This window comes from Siphateles boraxobius, unplaced genomic scaffold (genome assembly GCF_051911475.1).
Source record: "Siphateles boraxobius isolate OS27281-9 unplaced genomic scaffold, OSU_SipBor_1 22, whole genome shotgun sequence".
Taxonomy (NCBI): domain Eukaryota; kingdom Metazoa; phylum Chordata; class Actinopteri; order Cypriniformes; family Leuciscidae; genus Siphateles; species Siphateles boraxobius.
Genome location: NW_027508833.1, coordinates 38,989,606 through 39,010,819, shown reverse-complemented (window position 1 = coordinate 39,010,819; position 21,214 = coordinate 38,989,606). Strand labels below are relative to the sequence as shown.

Sequence of the window (21,214 nt, the reverse complement as noted above, 5' to 3'; positions counted from 1 at the left end):
TATCATTACGCCTGTTGCACTCATGGTACGGCAGTAAAGTTTATTGATTATTACGCAGGAATGAGAGTATAGTTCCTAGCCATATCAGCCGAGAAAATCGCAACTTTACATTTTCCGCCGGTCTTAGTGCACGATGTAACTACGGAAGAGTCACGTTTTAAATAGGAAAAATATCGAAACACTTTGGTCATTGTTTTCTGAGAAATGCTAATGGTCTTGTCCACTTCAATGATGTATGCTAAGCTATGCTAAAAGTGGTACCGCCAGAACCGGAGATCGGCTGAATGGATTCAAAAACGGTAAAACTCTACAGTTTAACTCTGGGGGAGTTGTAAAATGAGCCTATTTCACAAAAGAGTGGAGTATCCCTTTAAATGTATAATTACACTGTAACATGGACACCTTAAAATAAAGTGTAACTACAAAATCTTATTGAGCCCAAACAGCTGAAAAGTAGTGTATTACATTATGTTTGCCTAATTTTATAATGCTTTGAGCTGCTACGTCATATTTTACCATGTTTAAATATTTAAAGTCAGTGCAGAAAATGCATAATAAAGTCTGCGGATTCCATCTGGACCTGTTTATAAGCAACATACTGTATTTACAAACAGCTCCAGGCTTGTCCCAAGAGTTGGCCATTTTTAACATATTTTCTTTTCTCACTGTTGTGAGAAAGTGGCAAGGGTTCAAGTAACTGAAGTGGTGAAGGTTTACGGGAGGTTTTCTTGTATGATATCCAACAGAAAACAGGATTTCTTGGCTGCGTGACCTAATGGATGTGTTTAAATCTTTCCCCAGCCAATCTGACGGGTCACGTTGAGCGTGTGGGCATTGAGAACTTCGAGCTGCTGAAAGTGCTGGGAACAGGAGGTCAGTGCTAGTTCAAGTATTGAACCCTGTGTTCTCCTCTTATCTCTGTTCCTACTCCACTAACACATCGTTCTCCTCCTCCGGGCAGCTTACGGCAAGGTGTTCTTGGTTCGCAAGGTGAGCGGACATGATTTGTGTAAGCTGTATGCCATGAAGGTGCTGAAAAAGGCCACTATTGTGCAGAAGGCGAAGACGGCAGAACACACACGCTCGGAGAGACAGGTCCTCGAGCATATCAGACAGTCTCCTTTCCTGGTTACACTCCATTATGCCTTCCAGACAGACACCAAACTGCATCTCATTCTGGGTACGTTGACGCTCTCTCCTCTCTCCCGTGAGGATTTTTAAAAATGTGAATTGCATGTTATGCTTCGATTTTTCTTTTGCATTTAAAGGGATAGTTCACCCAAAAATTTAAATTCTGTCAGTAATTACTCGCCCTCATGTTGTTCAACCCCGTAAGACCTTCGTTCATCTTCGGAACACAAATTAAGATATTTTTGGTTAAATCTGAGAGCTGGATCACTCCTCCATAGGCTTCTAAGGGATTGAAACTTGTTCCCCGAAAAGTTATTAAAGACATCGTTAAAATAGTCCAAGTGACTACAGTGGCTCAATCTTAAGTTTATCAAGCGACGAGAATACTTTTTGTGCGCGTAAAACAGGCTTCAGTTCACTAGGCTAACAGCGCAGCGCTTCTGTGTTGTACGTCACACGCATGACCAGTGTCGGCCAATAGTGAGCTAACTGACTAGAGGCCCACAGAGAAAGAAATGAATAGTTGAAATAAAGTCATTATTTTTCTTTGTTTTTGCGCACAAAAAGTATTCTCGTCGTTTGATAAACTTAAAGGTATAGCGGAGGATTTTCTTTTTTCGGGTGGGTAGCCTATACTATTGGTCCACCTAAGTGTCAATCATTCTGGTGGTATGTTTACGTAATGCCGTCGTACGTGCTCGTCCCTATGTAGTTTTCGCTTTCTGCGCATGCGCACTATCAGGTGTATTATGTGTGATGAGTTACGGTTTCAGCCATTCCTTTGAAAATGGCTGAGGGTCGAAAGAGAAAAAATGTATACGAAGTGTATGATAAGAAGAGAAAGGCCGCAGAATATAGAAACAAGACCAGAGTGATTTTGGGTGAATATTTCACACGCTGGCGTGCGCTAAAAGCACAGGTTGGGCTTCCCACTGATGCCGCAGTCGCGAAGATTCTACTAGACAGGTAAAGTTTGTCATGCTATTTGGAGAAATCCATTTAAAATCACTGCTAGTAAAAGTTAATGTAAGCTATGATTAGCGATGCTAGCCCCGGCAGAAGTCATGCACCGCGTAGACACGGTAAACATCTCAATTTGTCTAAAGTAGCCTTATGACCAAATGGTAAATGGTATCACGCTGAAATATTCTAAAACCTTGTTTGTTCATTTTCGATAATTATAATGTGTTCACCATAGTATTTATTACACAAATGCAACAAGCTACTTCTCCATTGCATATCATGTCTTGAGTCCTCGGTCACTCAATCGATCAGTATAATAAGTAAATAAAACACGGAAGGGCATTTGACATTTTGTCTTGCATGAATGTTTTTGAGTTAGTTTATAATTTGCAACATAATTGTGCCACCAAAACGTGACTACCCAAATTTGGATGCCCTTCCAAACAATCTACTTTGATGCATATCTGTGCCGTAAAATATAAAATATGTCTTATGCTTGTACTATTAGACATTCTCTGGTCTGACATAGTGGAAACGACGTGGACGAGGTGAACTAGGCTCGTGCACGCTCTCTCGTGCACACGTTTAATAGGCGTTCCCTCTCGGGAGCAAATAGAGTGTTGCGCATGTGGCGGGTCTTCTCTAAAATTCGGAAAGATCCTCCGCTATACCTTTAAGATTGAGCCACTGTAGTCACTTGGACTATTTTAACGATGTCTTTTCGGGGAACAAGTTTCAATCCCTTAGAAGCCTATGGAGGAGTGATCCAGCTCTCAGATTTAATCAAAAATATCTTAATTTGTGGAAGATGAACGAAGGTCTTACGGGGTTGAACAACATGAGGGCGAGTAATTACTGACAGAATTTACATTTTTGGGTGAACTATCCCTTTAAAAGTGCAATCTGTTCAGCAGAACTTTTGCTCTGCATTGCTCACCAGTATTGTTACAGTGAACTATGAGTGTCTAATATTTAGGGTATTTGGCCATCAAGTGTGATTCAGTCATTAGAAGCATTTAGTCAGTCTGACTGCAAATAGCTTAGTGAGCAAGTGTATACTGATATCTCACTTCACAGGAAGTGGGCTGGGAAATTTACCCATCAGTCATTGTGCACGACCTCAGGCATTTTTATTCAGCTTAATTAACCTCAGAAGTGGTTTACTGAGCAATACGAGGGAGGATGTAAAGTGCACCAGATATATGACCGTTTGAAAACCATTATTACAATGTCCACCTGTTATAACAGTTAAGAATATATATGTATTATAAATATTATTAACATTGTAGCAGTATTTTATTAATTAAATAATTAGTTTATTTTACAAAATTCAGGGATTCAATTTTGTCATTTTTTAAAATAAATATATAATAGTATATTTATATTTTTATATAAATACACATACACTACTGTACAGAAATTTGAAACCAGTGAAATAAGTGTCTGTTCACCAAAGCTACATTTATTTGATCAAAAATAGCTAAAAACAATAATATTGTGAAATGTCATTACAATTTAAAATAACTTTTTTTTTAAAATTTTTTAAATGTAATTTATGCCTGTGATGCAAAGCTGAATTTTCAGCATCATTACTCCAGTCTTCAATGTCAGATGATCCTCAATCCATCAATTTAATACATCCTTATTGAATAAAATAATGCATTTCTTTAAAAAAAAAAAAAAAAATCTTACTGACCCCCCATTTAAACGGTACCATTTAATTTATTTACATCTATTTGAAATAATTATTTGAGTGAAAAAAACAATTTCATCAAACTTGAAACCCCATATCTGTGTGACTCAAGTGTTGTTTTGGCGTTCCAATAAACTGAACGTCTATCTATTCTGAGTGTGTGTAGATAACAGTGAACACCCTGTGAATTGTAACACAGTGTATTTGCTATAATAATGAAAAGCAGAAGCCTGTATACCACTACAGAAACTCTTAGCTTTTGTGGTATCGCATGTCTGCATGAAAGCAGGATTTTGCAGTAACTGCACAATACCAGGTGCATTTGAATATAAAACTATCATTAACCAGTTGCAATTTTGTTTTCTATATCTTAAATCATAGACTATGTGAATGGAGGTGAGCTCTTCACACACTTGGTCCAACGGGTTCGCTTTAAAGAGCAAGAGGTTACCTTGTACAGTGGGGAGATTGTACTAGCACTGGAGCACTTGCACAAGGTAAAATTGCACACTTATTCATTTCCTTTGCAATCTGACTGAACGGTGCCTCATTTTGAGAGAAGAAGTTCCTTCCTTTACTCAGGAGGAGGTACTTCTCTCTCCTGCCTACTCAGATCAATTCCTCACTCAGATAGCCATTTATCTGCACTCTGCAGTCTTCAAAATTTCTCTAATGCTGTGTTTACATAAAAAGAGGAAGAGAAGTATTTTTAATGCATGCTTGTTCTGTGCACAGCAACCATTATTCAGAGAGGAGAGAGTTGCCCGGGGGCGTTTACAGAGTTTGTAGAAAGGACCATGACAGTGAGATTAACTTTGTTTTGGTTCAGTCTCATTTTTTGTCATTTCCTATTATGTTGCCATTTATTATTTATTAAAGTAGCAGTGCATTTTCCAGGTGAATGGCTGTATTTTATGACCCCAGAGAAGGTTGTAAACTCAGCAGATGAACAAGTAATTTTTGCAAGGATGAAAAAAGAAGGGATGAATGATGACATGAATTTGAAGTATTTGGTCTCACATCTAAACATAAGACCTTATTCGGTTCTGTTTGTTTTTCAGCTAGGAATCGTCTACAGAGATCTAAAACTTGAGAATATACTTCTTGATTCAAACGGTCACATTGTGCTGACGGATTTTGGCCTTAGTAAGGAATTTCATGAGGTGAGTTTGTATTTATATATTTTTCTCTTTTCAGAAACTCATTTTGCATTTTGGATTCTTGCCAGTTCTCTAAATCTTATCAAAAAATAAATGATCAAAATCACTGTGTTTGTTCACAAACATTATGCATTTTAAAATTGTGTCAGGTACTGATAAGCTGATAATGATTGTCACGTTATGGCCAATAACCAATAAATGGCAAATATTATAAATCTATACTATTTTGTCTTAAAATTAAAACATTAATAATAAAAAAAAAAAAGTAATCAATTGTTTCAATGCTACAGGTGAATTTAGGCAAAACAGCTTTATAATGTTCTGTAACCTGTTAAAAATTACATTTAGTAGCGTCGTTAAAATAAATTATGTTAAAGTGTTTTTAAAGAATACATTTAAATGGCCATTAGGTAATGGCAAAGGTAGAAATAAAAAATAAAAATATACACACACACACACACACACACACACACACACACACACACACACACACACACACACACACACACACACACACACACACACACACACACACACACACACACACACACACCAATAAACTGTGTACCAATATATTGTGCATCTCTAAAGTACAATGTTCCCTCTAAACTTCACTTGAAGGAAGATTAAAACATTTTCATCGTTTCTAGAGTCTGTCTGTATGCACTGATTTTCAGTATGGAAGTGAAACTAATGTGCAGAAATACACAGTGCTGATTAATTCATGAGATAAAGACTGCATCCTAGCACAGTCTTCCTAGTTCATAGTAACTGGATTAGGATTATTTTTCATACAATTCTGGATCAAATAATTTATAATTCTGGTTATTGAAAAGCATGCTCGGAGTCAGGGCAGAACATCACAGATAAGTGCCGTGCAGTGTGCAAAACTGCTTGCTAAGCGGATATATCACAAAACCATGTGCTCACCCTGTGCAAACAAACATACGTGGGAGCCATCAGATAAGTTGCTGTCCAGACAAGGACAAAAATACCAAATAAGCTTCGAAAGTAAAAGTGTATCACACACTTGTAAGGTTGTGCACAGCACAGTCAGAGAAAAAAAAGACAAGCACTGATTTCACCCACTGGTTCAAGAACTACCATCCTGACACAGCCTAAATATTATAAATATATATTGTGAAATATTACTTCTATTTAAAATAACTATTTTCTATTTTAATAAATGTGATGACAAAGCAGAATTTTCAGCATCATTTCTCCAGTCTTCAGTGTCACATGACCTATTCTAACATGCTGATTTGGTGCTCGAAATAGTTATAAAATGTTTTGCTGCTTAATATTTATTTTGGAAACTGTGATGCATTTTTTTCAGGATTCTTTAAATAGAAAGTTGAATAGAATAGCATTTATTTGAAACCGAAATCTTCAGAAAAAGAAAAATCTTACTGACCCCAAATTTTTTAAACAGTAATGTATATTTAAATTAGGGCTGTGAAATGATTAATCACGATTAAAAGTTTGTGTTTACATAATACATGTGTGTACTGTGTATAATTATTTTGTATATAAATACACACACATGCATGTATATATTTAAGAAATATTTGCTTATATATATATATATATATAATTTGTATTACATATATAAATATTTTATATATAAATAACACATTTTACTTAAATATATAAATGTATGTGTGTGTATTTATATATACAAAATAATTATACACAGTACACACATGTATTATGTAAACACAAACTTTTAATCGTGATTAATCGTTTCACAGCCCTAATTTAAATATATTTGTAAATATTATTATATTGTTTTTTTTTGTTACTGTAAAAATGTAATGCGTCAAACCTCTAAAACTGAAATGGCGTAATGAAGAAATTGTGTTTCTTTATTGTGAAAAAGTTTCTTTGTTATGAATGACCCAGTGTACTTGTGGGAACAGATGGTTGGCTCCTGGGTTTGTACAAAATAAAGTTTTTTTACTGGAACATTGTGTTAGATTGAAATGCCAGTTTGAGAACTACTGGGAGGGTAAAACAAGTTATTTAACTAGACAGGCCAGCACGCGTTTATTATTTCACAGCTGTTGTTGTCATGACATTGGGAACATCTCAGTACTCAAACTTTCATGGCTTTCATGTATGCTTGATAAGAGTGAATTTATATTAAAACATTAAAGGTACACTGTAACTATGCATGCATTTTGTGAAAAAATATATTGCTTTGGTTGTGCTTTGGCTCTGCGTTACTTAGGCGGATGAATATGGTTCTTTCTCATAACTAAAAAAAGAGAGAGATTATACTACTACTCATACAAAATTCACTAGGCTTAAGAAATATTACCAGTTTAGATGGAAAGGATCTCAAACTGACTAGCTGAGACCAGTGGTTCCCAACCTTTTTTTGTCTGAGACCCCCTTTTTCCCAAGAAAATATGTTTAGGGCCCCCTTCACATTTAATGATATTGTCGCTCTTGTAAGCTTACAGCAAGGATGACAAAATGTTTTGTTTTTAAACATACAGTATGTTTATTACTATAACCAGATATTTTTATGCACAAATAATAGCGTATAATATTGTAAATACTATAACAAAAACAAATTAATTAAAAAATGTAAGCCTATTAATTGGCCCTATTTGAAATGCAATAACAAAATTATCAGTATTCACACTGGTGTGTAGGGAAAAATAATTAATATAGGCTATTACAAAATGACTGGTGTCTGGGACCTCGTTGAAAACCCATTTTTTGGTCAGCCAGGGGATCGTGAATAAAACTAGCTAATGTAATATGATCGTTTGGCGCTCTAGCGATTAATAAACATGCGTTTATTAACAGAATAATGCGTCTTGCGGAAGAACATTGTAGCCGGAACTACTTCTCTGTTTACGTCTATGGCGAGTCACTGGGTTACACCGCAGCGGTGCGACCCGAACCAGTGTAAAATAGTCCCAATGTAAACACTTATTATAGGCAGTGTTGGGGGTAACTTATTACAAGTAACTTGAGTTACGTAATCAGATTACTTTTTCAAGTAACTAGTAAAGTAACGTATTACTTTTTCAATTTACAACAAAATATCTGAGTTACTTTTTCAAATAAGTAACGCTAGTTACTTTTTCACATTTATTGACTGACAGCTCTTCTGTCCCCATGTTGAGAGAAATAAAGTGAGGTGTTATGTGCATTTGCATTGAACATGCATTTACTCATCTCACTTGCACAAAAACATTCAGAATTCCTCAAAATGAATAAAAACAGTCAAATGCAATCTCAGAATTTTGTGCAAAAGTTTTATAATTAACTATGTTAAATTACACTAAATATACTTTATGTATTTAATCTCACTTTATTAACCAATGTCTTTGCTGCTGACCTACAATGATCTAATTCAACCATACTAATAAGCAAAAATGACTTTAGATTAGGTTTAGAAATAAGAGTGTTGAACTTCCTTCTCCTGTATCCTATTGTTATTTAATCAAGAACAGCAGCAGCTGAAAGGTTTGTTTGAGCGGCGCCCTCTACTGTACAGTAGTAAATATGCATTTCCTTCAGCCTTGTTTCCTTCAGCCTTGTTTCCTGCAGCTTATTCATTTAACTTTTGATGTGAAAGGGCCTTAACAATTGGCAAAAATAGATTGTTTTAGCTGTTAAAAAACAAACAAACAAGCCCATGCAGGTGAGAAAAAGTAACGCAAAAGTAATGTAATGCATTACTTTCCATAAAAAGTAACTAAGTAACGTACTTAGTTACTTTTTTGGGGAGTAACGCAATATTGTAATGCATTACTTTTAAAAGTAACTTTCCCCAACACTGATTATAGGTGTACCATAGTGACTCAGGATAAGACAAAAACACAGTTTTGGAAAATGGATTCATGATGTACTCGATCATTATATAATTTTAGTAAATTTTTAACACAAAAAAAGTTACGGACTGCTGCTTTAATGCTCACTGTTCAACACTTTTCAAAATATGACGCAACCCCCCCAAAGAGCTCGCTGACGCCCCCTTGTGGGCCGAGACCCCCCTGTTGGTAACCGGTGCTGTAATAGACATGGTACTTCCTTAAAAATAAAATTCCAGCACAGCGTTGCAAAAACCACAATGAAATGACCCTTCACAATAGATAACGATTTATAATTAACTCTGTTATGGCCATTTATCTATTCAATAAAATACCTTACTCACCTGTTGAGTAATAAAAACACCATCTCCACTTTTACAACATTTTAAATCCGTCAGTTCTAAAAAATCCAAGCAAATATTGATTCTTGTTTTATGAGCTCTGTCGCATTCTCCTTTGGCCAGCAGACTCTCCTCTGTTCAGCGTTTTTATTTTTAGGTTTAGGTTTAGCTGCTTCATGTCAACCTTCCTCGCTCATTGTGACAACTAGCCTATGCCACACCATGTCAGAGGAGCAACTTTTCTCTATTTACGGATATGACGAGACACACACGGGCGAGTGATGCATGCACGCAATTTCCAGGTCTAAAATACAAACACTTATAACAGGCTTAACATAGTGAATCAGAGTAACACAAAAACATGTTTTGGAAGAAGGACTGATGCTATTGATATTTAAATACATTGTCTACCTTTAAACTGTTCCTTATTAAAAACGCCCAGACTTTTGTGTAATGGGTGTATGAGGCAAATGTTGAAAGATCTGTATTCAGAGAGTTCTTGTTGCATCGTTGTCTGGGGTTTTGACATTCATCCATGAGAAAAGTTAACAAATATCTTAGCTAACAAATGATTGTTTATTCCCGGGGACCACCCAATATCCCACACATGCATGTCCTGCTCTGTTAGAGATGTTCTGTTGGATGTAATAGCTCACGATGAACCTTCTGCCGTCCCATGGATGCAATTATAACGCACGGCTGTCATGCATGTTTTGATCGTGCTCTTTAAGATTATATTAACTTTTTGTTTTTCTCAGTTTTGACCTTTGTGGTACCAAATAACAACCCATTTCAGCCAGAATTTATTTTATGAGTGTGGTTTGAAAATACGCCTGCGACTATTAAGACTTTATAGCATAGATTTGAACCAGCACACATAAAACGAGTAAATTCTTCCGGCAGAAATATGCTGATTATGAGATGCATAAAAATAAAATCAGTTGATAAATGTACTCAGGAACTTTTAATTATAAAAGCCATGTGCTTGTATTGGTATTCAAATATGGCAAGATTGTTAAATGCTCATAGGATATTAAAGAAGATTGTTCCAGATGTTTTCATGCATTTCATTCCATAATACCGCATAATTCAGAAAGCAGTTTTGCCCAATTTAGAAAGCACAGATGGTGCGTTTAGTCTTAGACACAACGCCATCTAAGTGCAGTAATTAATCATTCTAGACTGAAGAATCTTGTTTCGATGTCTAGGTTTACATTTAATTGTATTTTTAACTTTTGAAAGACTATGTTGCGATCGAAGTGTGCTAGGAAACAGACTAATATGAAATTATACTCAAAAGTTTGGGGTCCGTAACATTTTCTTTTTGTAAGAAATTAATATTTTTATTTAGCAAGGACAGATTTAATTGATCAAATGTGACAGTAAAGACATTTATAATGTTACTGTTTTAAAGGAATGCTGTTCGTTATAAGCATCTAGTCATTAAAGAATCCTAAAAAAAGTTTCCACAGAAATATTAAACAGAACTGTTTTCAACATTGATATTAATAACTTTTTCTTGAGCATTAAATTAGCATAATTTAGCATGATTTCTGAAGGATCATGTGACACTGAAGACTGGAGTAATGATGCTGAAAATTCAGCTTTGCCGTTACAGAAATAAATTACATTTTAAAGTATATTCAAATAGAAAACAATTCTTTTAAATTATATTATTGTTTCACAACACTTCTGTTTTTACTGTATTTCTGATCAAATAAATGCCACCTTGGTGAGCATTAGAGACATTTAAAAATCTTGCCAACCCTAAACTTTGGAACGGTAGTGTAAATATTTAAATTACTTCTGAACGTTACTGTCAGCAGTGTTTGCACAGACAGAAGACAAAACTGATGAATAAAGTTCCACATGATACTTTAAAAATAATCCACAGGAAAATAGTCCAAAAGATAGCAGCAAATATACTCAACTCCAACGTGACCAGACATGGATGAATGAATTACCATGACAACAAAAGAGTGGCGGGAAAATAGAACAAAGGACAACAGGAACTAATGAATTCAAACTAAAAGTCTGTGAAAACAGGAACTAACTGAACACAATTGTGTCAGTTACAGCAATGCCAGCTCATAATAATAATAATAATAATTTGTTACATTTATATAGCGCTTTTCTGGGTACTCAAAGCACTTCACATGGATGGAAGAATCTCCTCAACCACCACCAATGTGCAGCATCACCTGGATGATGCGACGGTGGCCATATTGTGCCAGAACGCCCATCACACACACACCAGCTTACTGGTGGAGAGGAGACCAATGAGTGATGAAGCAAATCAGTGTATATGGATGATTAGGAGGCCTTGATGGAGGCAAATTGGGCCAGGACACCGGGTTTACACCTCTACTCTTTTTCGAAGGACATCCTGGGATTTTTAATGACCACAGAGAGTCAGGACCTCGGTTTAACGTCTCATCCGAAGAACGGGACCAAACTCGTGAAAAAATAGTTTATACTAGTACGTTTTTTCTGGTTACACTTTATATTAGGTGTCTTTAACTACTTGCATAACAATGTGTACAGTGTATTTATTGTGTCCATGTTGTATTGCAGAATCTGTGCTGCTATTGAGGTGTGATACGGGTAAGATTAGGGACAGGTTTGGTAGTATGGGTCGGTTTAAGGCTGGGTTAAGGGGTAAGGGAAGGGTCAACAGTGTAATTATAGATGCAATTACAAAATATGCAGGTGTTCTTTAAATAAAGTACAATGTAAAAACATGTACTCAATAAGTGCATTGTATCAAATTATTAATTTAAATGTTAGTTTATAGTAGTTAAAGACACCTAATATAAAGTGATGCCAGTTTTTTTTTTTATTCTTTATTTTCAGTCATTACAGAATAAAAGTAGTTATAGTATCAGTCCATTTGCTGTTTTTTTAATTTTTTTAAAAACAAGACATATACATACTTTGAACAATTAGGGAGAGAAAAAAATGTGCATTATAAAATATACAAATAACTACATTGTTTACGACATAAAAGGAGAGGATAGGGAGGAAGACGGAAAAATAAAGCACAGGATCATTAATTCAGCACCTCTACGAAGTCTGGTTTTAAGGGCCTTACATATTTAACCCATTTGTCCCACAGACTAATAAATATACTTTTCTTAAGACGAATGGAAAAGGTAATTGCTTCCATTACGTATATCTCATTTACATTATCAATAATAGAGACTGTGGGAGGGTCGGGAAGCAGCCAACGTCTTGTAAATGCTTTTTTGCAGGCAGATGTAAGAATGGCATATACACGCACCTAAGGGATTATTAGGAACACCTGTTCAATTTCTCATTAATGCAATTATCTAATCAACCAATTACATGGCAGTTGCTTCAATGCATTTAGGGGTGTGGTCCTGGTCAAGACAATCTCCTGAACTCCAAACTGAATGTCAGAATGGGAAATTAAGGTGATTTAAGCAATTTTGAGCGTGGCATGGTTGTTTGTGCCAGACGGGCCGGTCTGAGTATTTCACAATCTGCTCAGTTACTGGGATTTTCACGCACAACCATTTCTAGGGTTTACAAAGAATGGTGTGAAAAGGGAAAAGCATCCAGTATGCGGCAGTCCTGTGGGCGAAAATGCCTTGTTGATGCTAGAGCTCAGAGGAGAATGGGCCGACTGATTCAAGCTGATAGAAGAGCAACTTTGACTTAAATAACCACTAGTTACAACCGAGGTATGCAGCAAAGCATTTGTGAAGCCACAACACGCACAACTTTGAGGCGGATGGGCTACAACAGCAGAAGACCCCACCGGGTACCACTCATCTCCACTACAAATAGAAAAAAGAGGCTACAATTTGCAAGAGCTCACCAAAATTGGACAGTTGAAGACTGGAAAAATGTTGCCTGGTCTGATGAGTCTCGATTTCTGTTGAGACATTCGGATGTTAGAGTCAGAGTTTGGCGTAAACAGAATGAGAACATGGATCCATCATGCCTTGTTACCACTGTGCAGGCTGGTGGTGGTGGTGTAATGGTGTGGGGGATGTTTTCTTGGCACACTTTAGGCCCCTTAGTGCCATCGTTTAAATGCCACTGCCTACCTGAGCATTGGTTCTGACCATGTCCATCCCTTTATGGCCACCATGTACCCATCCTCTGATGGCTACTTCCAGCAGGATAATGTCACAAGGCACGAATCATTTCAAATTGGTTTCTTGAACATGACAATGAGTTCCCTGTTCTAAAATGGCCCCCACAGTCATCAGATCTCAACTCAATAGAGCATCTTTGGGACGTGGTGGAACGGGAGCTTCGTGCCCTGGATGTGCATCCCACAAATCTCCATCAACTGCAAGATGCTATTCTATCAATATGGGCCAACATTTCTAAAGAATGCTTTCAGCACCTTGTTGAATCAATGCCACGTAGAATTAAGGCAGTTCTGAAGGCGAAAGGGGTTCAAACACAGTATTAGTATGGTGTTCCTAATAATCCTTTAGGTGAGTGTAAGTATTTATCAGCAGTTCTGGACAAGAACTCACAATTCCCCAAAAACAGAGAGGAAAACTGTAAAGGTACTTTATTGTTGAGTATAGTAGTTAAGATCTTGTGAAACTCTGCCCAAAATGGTTTGATCTTTGGGCATTCCCAAAACACATGCCAGTGATCAGCCGCCCGAGCGCCACACAGCCTCCAGCATTTAGCACCACCTGGGTCAAAATGTAATTTTCGCTTCGGTGTCATAAAAAAACGAATACAACATTTCCAATTAAACTCACGCCATGTATGAGAGTTTGTACATTTCCATTGAAACTCGCATATATTTAACCAGTCATCTGTAGATATTGACACATTGCTTTCCTTTTCCCATTTTTCTTTTATGTAGTCTGAGGAGTGGGTATTTTTCACCAAGAAACCTTTGTAATACTTAAAAATAACCCCCTTAACTGTAGCATTTTTATATGCAATCAAAATTGTTTTGGATATTGGGTCATTAAGTGATGCCAGAATTTGAAAAAGTAGTAAACAAAGGAATTCCTACTGTTTCTGTGTGAATTTTGCCTTGAGTTCAAAACTGATTGGTCCATAGTTAGTGAACATTGTGAGATGACGCTTCCACTGTAGTAGATAACTGGCTTATGGTAGATTTATGATAATTTGTGTTTTCAATTGTGTAAACTCCTTCGCATTCATGATGTATTGAATCATGACTTGGTGTAATGGTGTAACATGGTGTAATTGCTGATATCCAGCCCTAAACAGCACATTCATTTATATCTACACTTCCACAAAAAAAAAAAAAAAAAAACTGAAACTTTAGAAGAAACAGTACAGTTTTTAAAAAAAATGTTTTAGGGGTTTTTACAAACAGTAAAATGAACACTTTTTTTCTCTTGTAGGTGGAGAGGACTTATTCCATCTGCGGCACTGTTGAGTACATGGCGCCTGAGATTGTAGCGGGAGGAGAGTCAGGACATGACAAGGTAAAGTGAAGCGCTCATCCATCCATTCACCACATTTTAAAGGACAATTCCGGCCAAAAATGAACCTAGGGCTAAATAACACATGGGTACCGAGTCGACCGTTCTCTGGGATGCGTTTTCATGATAATCGAATGTACCCAGTTTTAACTTTAGTTTTAGTTTAACCACAGATTAGCTTATAATGCTAGTGTATGGGGCATCGAATAAGTAATAATAAAAATTAACACGGTAGCATAATGAGGGTCTCTACCTGCAAACTGAAGCATTGAGAACTTTGTAAGTGTACAGACAGTTTAATAAGAAGATACTTTACAAAGACAGTACACTTCTCGTATACAAGCAGGAGCCATCTTTGGAAAACAGACTCGACCAGTCGAATCATGTACGCCGAGCCAAGTGCGCTGAACTGTGACTATCGACCAGCACGTAGCACGGCGTTCGTGGTTCGACTGGTCGGGACTGTTCTCCAAAGATGGCTCCTGCTTGTATACGAGAAGTGAACTGTCTTCATGAAGTATCTTCTTATTAAACTGTCTGTACACTTACAAAGTTCTCAAAGCTTCAGTTTGCAGGTAGAGACCCTCATTATGCTAGCGTGTTAGTGTGGGGCTATTTTGAGCCTTGTTAGCCTTGTTTTATTTTTACTTATTCTATGCCCCATACACTAGCGTTAAGATAATCTGTGGTTAAACTAAAACTAACGTTAAAACGGGATACATCCGATTATCATGAAAACGCATCCCAGAGAACGGTCGACTCGGTACCCATGTGTTATTTAGCCCTAGGTCCATTTTTGGCCAGAATTGTCTTTTAATTACATGAGTAATTTTTTTTAGTATACACAGCAACTTTAAGTTTGACTTTATTGAACAGTCATTCATTCATTCATTCATTCATTTAAATTATCCAGCATACATTTGAATGTGCTGTTGGGAATATAACCAGTGTGATGTACCAATGTTGTCCTGCAGGCGGTGGACTGGTGGAGCATGGGAGTTCTGATGTACGAGCTGTTGACCGGAGGCTCTCCTTTCACTGTCGATGGCAATGAGAACTCCCATTCTGACATTGCCGAGTAAGACCAGCACATACGTACACCAATACATGATGCAGTGGCGTGCACAGACCTCCTCAGGGGCAGGGGCGGAGGGACCAAAAAGGGCACTAAATAAAAAACATTATTATTTCTTGATTTTTTTTTTGTTTCTATTCTTTCTTTCCTTGGCATTCTAAGAAAATATGTTGATACAATTATTAGAATGCATAACACATCAACTGAAAATAGGGAAATTATGATAATATTACTAAATATTATTTACGGTACCAAACAAAACAGTGAAAATCAAGAAGGTAATTATGGAAAATTAATTTTTATTTTTATTGATGTTGTATTGTATGTATTATATGTATGAAAGACAGTGTTAGCTATCATGAATCAGTAACACTACAATAAGGTTTCATTATTAAAATTATCTAAATGAACTGCACTTCTACAGCATTTATTAATCTTAGTTAATATTAATTTCAGCATTTACTAAAACATTAAAATCAAAGGTTGTATTTGATATCATTAGTTAATGCACTGACTGTGACATAACATGAATAAACAATTAACAGTTGTAGTATTAACTAAGATATAGCCAACAGTAACAATTGTGTTGCTCATGGTTAGTTCATACATGAGTAATGAACAAATGAACCTTATTGTAAAGCGTTACTATGAAATCAAAGATATAAGTTCCTTACAATTTAGAGTTGGACATGGACTTAAGATTTAATTTAACTGACTGTTAGATGTATTTCCTCTTGCACTTTTTTCCTTGGATAAAAACGAATGACATTGTCACTCAGAATGCGTCTGAAATCGAGTTATACTTTTATTGTAAAAATAACTTGCATGCTGCAGCAACTTTTCGAGTAGCATGGTGATGGTAGGATAAATGTAATTTTCCGTATTAGCTTAAACGTTACCTGCTGCTCGTTTGAAGAGAACTGCTGCGTACCAGAACCGTTAAACGCGTATGAGGCGCTGCAAAGGAAACTCCGCCTACCACTTCCCCGCCAAATTTCTTTTTGTTTGCCAAATTTAATATTTGTTTGTATTATTATTGTTAGTAGCAAGGGTGTGTAAGTGTGTTATATATTATAATATTTATAATAATAATTGTTATTATTTACAATTATCAGAAAAGGGCACCATACATTTTACAGTAAAAAAAACTGGCTTTACCTTCACATTGTAGAGCACAGCGTCTTCTCAACATGATGCTGTCCAGTATCATCAGGAATCGGCTGCAGGTTTTGAGGTTCAAGTTTTCCTGTCTGCGCGCGCAATATGCTAATGTTTCGTCTTGACGTCACAACGAAACGGCTTATGACTCGTTTGAAAAATTATTAATTTCATTGACTCAGAGTTGACTCTTACTTTTGAAAGACAATAACTTTATATACGGTGCACTTTCAGATTTAAAACTTTGGAGGATGTTTTCATTCACTTAGAGCTATGTTACACACTACATGAAAGGTCATTTTCAAAAATCCATAAATGTGGCGTCCCACCCCCGTGCACGCCACTGACATGATGGGATGAGAACTTTAAGGAATTTAAAGGGATAGTTCACCCAAAAAGAAAATTTTGTCATCATTTTGTCACCCTCAAGTTGTTGCAAACCTGTATGAATTTTTTTCTTCTGCTGAACACAGAGGAAGATATTTTGAAGAATGTCAGTAACCAATCAATTGATTTTTCAGTGGGGTCCATCAACCTTTTTGGTTACCCATATTCTTTAATGTATTCTTTCATATTCTTACCCATATTCAAAAATCCCTTTTATGGATTTTTGAAAATGACCTTTCATGTAGTGTGTAACATAGCTCTAAGTGAATGAAAACATCCTCCAAAGTTTTAAATCTGAAAGTGCACCGTATATAAAGTTATTGTCTTTCAAAAGTAAGAGTCAACTCTGAGTCAATGAAATTAATAATTTTTCAAACGAGTCATAAGCCGTTTTCGTTGTGACCTCAAGACGAAACATTAGCATATTGCGCGCGCAGACAGGAAAACTTGAACCTCAAAACCTGCAGCCGATTCCTGATGATACTGGACAGCATCATGTTGAGAAGACGCTGTGCTCTACAATGTGAAGGTAAAGCCAGTTTTTTTTACTGCCCAAGGACGAGCATGTGAAGAATCAGTGGTTAAAGTTCATCGTTACCATGATACCACAGCAGTATAATCCTAGACTTTTGCTGTGCTCCCTTTATTTTACTGACGACTGCTTCTCAAATCTCGGAGTTCAATGCAGGTTTCGCAAACCGCTTGCTCTTGAAAGATGGTGTTCAAAATACTTTGTTTTGAGTTTTATATTCTGTTTGGTCTCATGCTAACTGGTTAACACATTATTACTGTCTTACTGAAATACTTCTGCTAATCTGCTAAAACTGTGTCTATTAATGCAGACTATCTGTCGTTCTCACTAGTTTGAGGAAAGATTAAGCATAGAGCAAGATTTGTTTTATCAATGTTTATGTTACAGTCATTTACGCTAGAGCTCGGCTAATGTATAAACTGTTATTGATACAGTTTCCACATGTTTACCGCAATAAATTAGAAAAATACTCTGTAAATATATAAGTACAAGTAAAATAATCGGTTTGTTGATGGACATGCACTTGTTAATGCTTATGTTGAGGAATTACAGTTGCAACATCTCATAATGTGCCTCAAACTGAGTAGCGTATCACTGAGAAACACTGAGTCCTGCTCGAGTCGTCCTTGCGATGGAGGTTCGGGTTGAATAACTAGTTCTTCCAGTGTTTCATCATCGGACTCGCGCTCGGATTGATATGGTCAAATCGATGTCATTGTTCGTTACTGTGTTTAGTTCACGGTGTAGGAAGACTCAGGACACGCACAGCTGACTTTGTTATGGCAATGGGCATTTTTGTTTTCGACACGCGCGCTGTACACGGTAGACCAATCACAACAGACTGAGCTGTATGGCCAATCAGAGCAGAGTAGTTTGCGGAAAGGAGGGATTTGGAGAGAAAATGTGGTGATGTGCAAATATAATATGAGAAAATTAAAAAAAATTGACCTTTGATGCATGTAAACCTGTTGTAGGAGACTCCAAAACAACATGAGGAAACTTTAAAATAGCATAATAGGGGCACTTTAAAATATCTTCTTTTGTGTTCAGCAGAAGAAAAATATTCATACGGGTTTGGAACAACTTGAGGGCGAGTAAATGATGACAGAACTTTCGTTTTTGGGTGAACTATCCCATTAACTATTTTGAATATGATTGTGATTCTTCTTAGCAACTCTGGTTCAATTAATAATTCTTTAAGTTCTTTGTTGAACTAAATTAAAAATGCTTATTTCATTTGTTAATTTTGATAAAATACCACTTACTAAAATAAGAAGTCCGTTAACTACACTGATTTTAGTATCATACCTACATACACATACAAATATTTAGTTTTGTTCATTTTGAATTGGACATGATGAAATTTGATGACAGATAAGAGTAATTTATTCAAGAATCAGACTTAAATGGATCTGAAAGCACATGGATCTTAAACGGATCTGAAAATGAATTTTTTTAAATGGTTACTTTTTTGTGGAACTTGCTCTGAATAAAAAGTTTTTTTTGGTTCTTGTTCTCTGTACGCCTTTATGTGGTTAAGTTTATGTTAGTTTCCTTTTCATTATCTAGAAGTCCATCTTGTTTCGTAATCATGAGGTGAATATTTGGTTGCATCAGCATGTTCACAAAATATCATCAAATTACCTATTTAAAGCTGCAGTATTTTTTAATAAAATTCAAATACGAATCTGCAGGTAGAGTACGGTTTTGGTTAATTATCTCTCTTACCCCAATAGGAGAATTATGAAAAAGGATCCTCCATTCTCCAAAGACATGGGGCCTCTGGCCAAAGACATTATCCAGCGACTGCTAATTAAAGACCCAAAGAAGAGGCTGGGCTCTGGCCCCTCGGGGGCCCAGAATGTGAAAAGCCATCCATTTTACCAGGCAAGACTTACTTTCCACAAAAATTCCTTTTAAAAGAGAAGTACAACTATTTCCCTTGTAATTTCCTTGGCTTGTTAAAGTTCATTCAGGCTTTGAGGGACCAACATCAAAAATGTTTGACTTTTGTTGCTTCAGAAAATGAATTGGGAGGATTTAGCTGCTAAAAAGGTTCCAGCTCCTTTTAAACCTGTAATTCGCGATGAGCTGGATGTGAGCAACTTTGCAGAGGAGTTTACGGAGATGGACCCGACCTACTCTCCAGCGGCACTTCCAAACAACTGTGACCGCATCTTCCAGGTAGTGGAATTAATAACTGTTCTGTAATGGCATATATATATATTATATATATATAGTCTTTGCAGGTTGGGCTGCTCTAACATGATGTGTAAAAGTGAGGAATTTAAGACAGAAATGTATTAATATTGCACAAGATCAGGGGCGGCACTAGGGCTGTGCTAAGGGGGCTTAAGCCCCGAATGTTTTTAGAAAAGCCCCGAATATTTTGTTACCTTGTCTTTCTCATAGAGCAAAACAATTAATCAGAAAAACAAATGTGAATAAGATTACAGCTGCCGCGATTACCTAATCATGAAAAGAGCATATTACAGTTTTATTTATATTTTTCCCTTTGCATTAAAGGTACTAACAACGTGCTTTTGTAGCGTTGAGCATTGTAGCCAAGCACAGACATGTATGTTGAATGCATCGGCCAATCAGAGGCGTTTAAATTAGTTGTTTTTTTTTAAATAAAATTTTGCCTTTTTTAATTGAAAATATGCTATAATTTCCTTGATTCGTGTAGAGAGAAAATATGCATACTTAAAAATAAAATATTATTTGCAAATAGTTTAAATTATTTCACTAATACAATAAGCCTTTCTTTTTCTTTATTCCCTCAAATTAATTTAAATTAATTAATTCCTTTAAATAAAAATAACCAATTTTAGTTTGGGCTGAAGCCCCGGATATCCACTGACCTTAGAACTGCCCCTGCACAAGATTATAATAATTCTCATCAGTTTTTATGTTGACTGGGTTCCAAAAACATCAATGTGAATAATGTGAAAGTGGATGCTAATAAAGATAATTTTAACATTTGTAAATATGATTATTATACATTCTACCCCCTGTGCAATATTTATGGATAATGTTTCAGTTTCTAATAAAGTTACCTTGCAACATTTACACACCAATGCAATTTTTACTTGCATTTGACAAATGTTGATTTTTTTATCGAATGACACCAAATATTATTGCTAAAATTATATGAACATGGACTACTGTTTATAAGTTTGGGGTCTTTGATCACCAAGGCTGCATTTATTTATTAAACAAATATCATTTATTAATTGACAAAGCTGAATTTCCAGCAGTCTTTACTCCAGTCTTCAGTGTCACATGATCTTTCAGAAATCATTCTAATATGCTGATTTGCTGCTCAAGAAACATTTCTAATATAAAAATATTTCAGCGTTTGAGCAAAAATAATCCCAAAATGTCTTGCCAAGCCAATACATCAGAATTCACTAATGTTGGCAAATTTGTGATGATTTACCTAAACCAATGTTGATTCACATTGAGCATTTATTTATGACACTGATAAT

At 36.1% G+C, this 21,214-nt stretch overlaps 1 protein-coding gene across 1 annotated transcript in view; it reads left to right on the top strand.

The window, feature by feature from the left end:
• rps6ka5 (ribosomal protein S6 kinase, polypeptide 5) overlaps window positions 1–21,214 on the top strand; it is a 47,112-nt gene that overhangs the window by 4,582 nt on the left and 21,316 nt on the right. Inside the window, exons 2-9 of the mRNA XM_077240122.1 lie at window positions 802–873; window positions 962–1,180; window positions 4,169–4,284; window positions 4,849–4,950; window positions 14,491–14,574; window positions 15,546–15,649; window positions 19,460–19,610; window positions 19,746–19,907. Coding sequence (XP_077096237.1) covers window positions 802–873; window positions 962–1,180; window positions 4,169–4,284; window positions 4,849–4,950; window positions 14,491–14,574; window positions 15,546–15,649; window positions 19,460–19,610; window positions 19,746–19,907 — 1,010 coding nt within the window. The remainder of the gene's footprint in view (window positions 1–801; window positions 874–961; window positions 1,181–4,168; window positions 4,285–4,848; window positions 4,951–14,490; window positions 14,575–15,545; window positions 15,650–19,459; window positions 19,611–19,745; window positions 19,908–21,214) is intronic.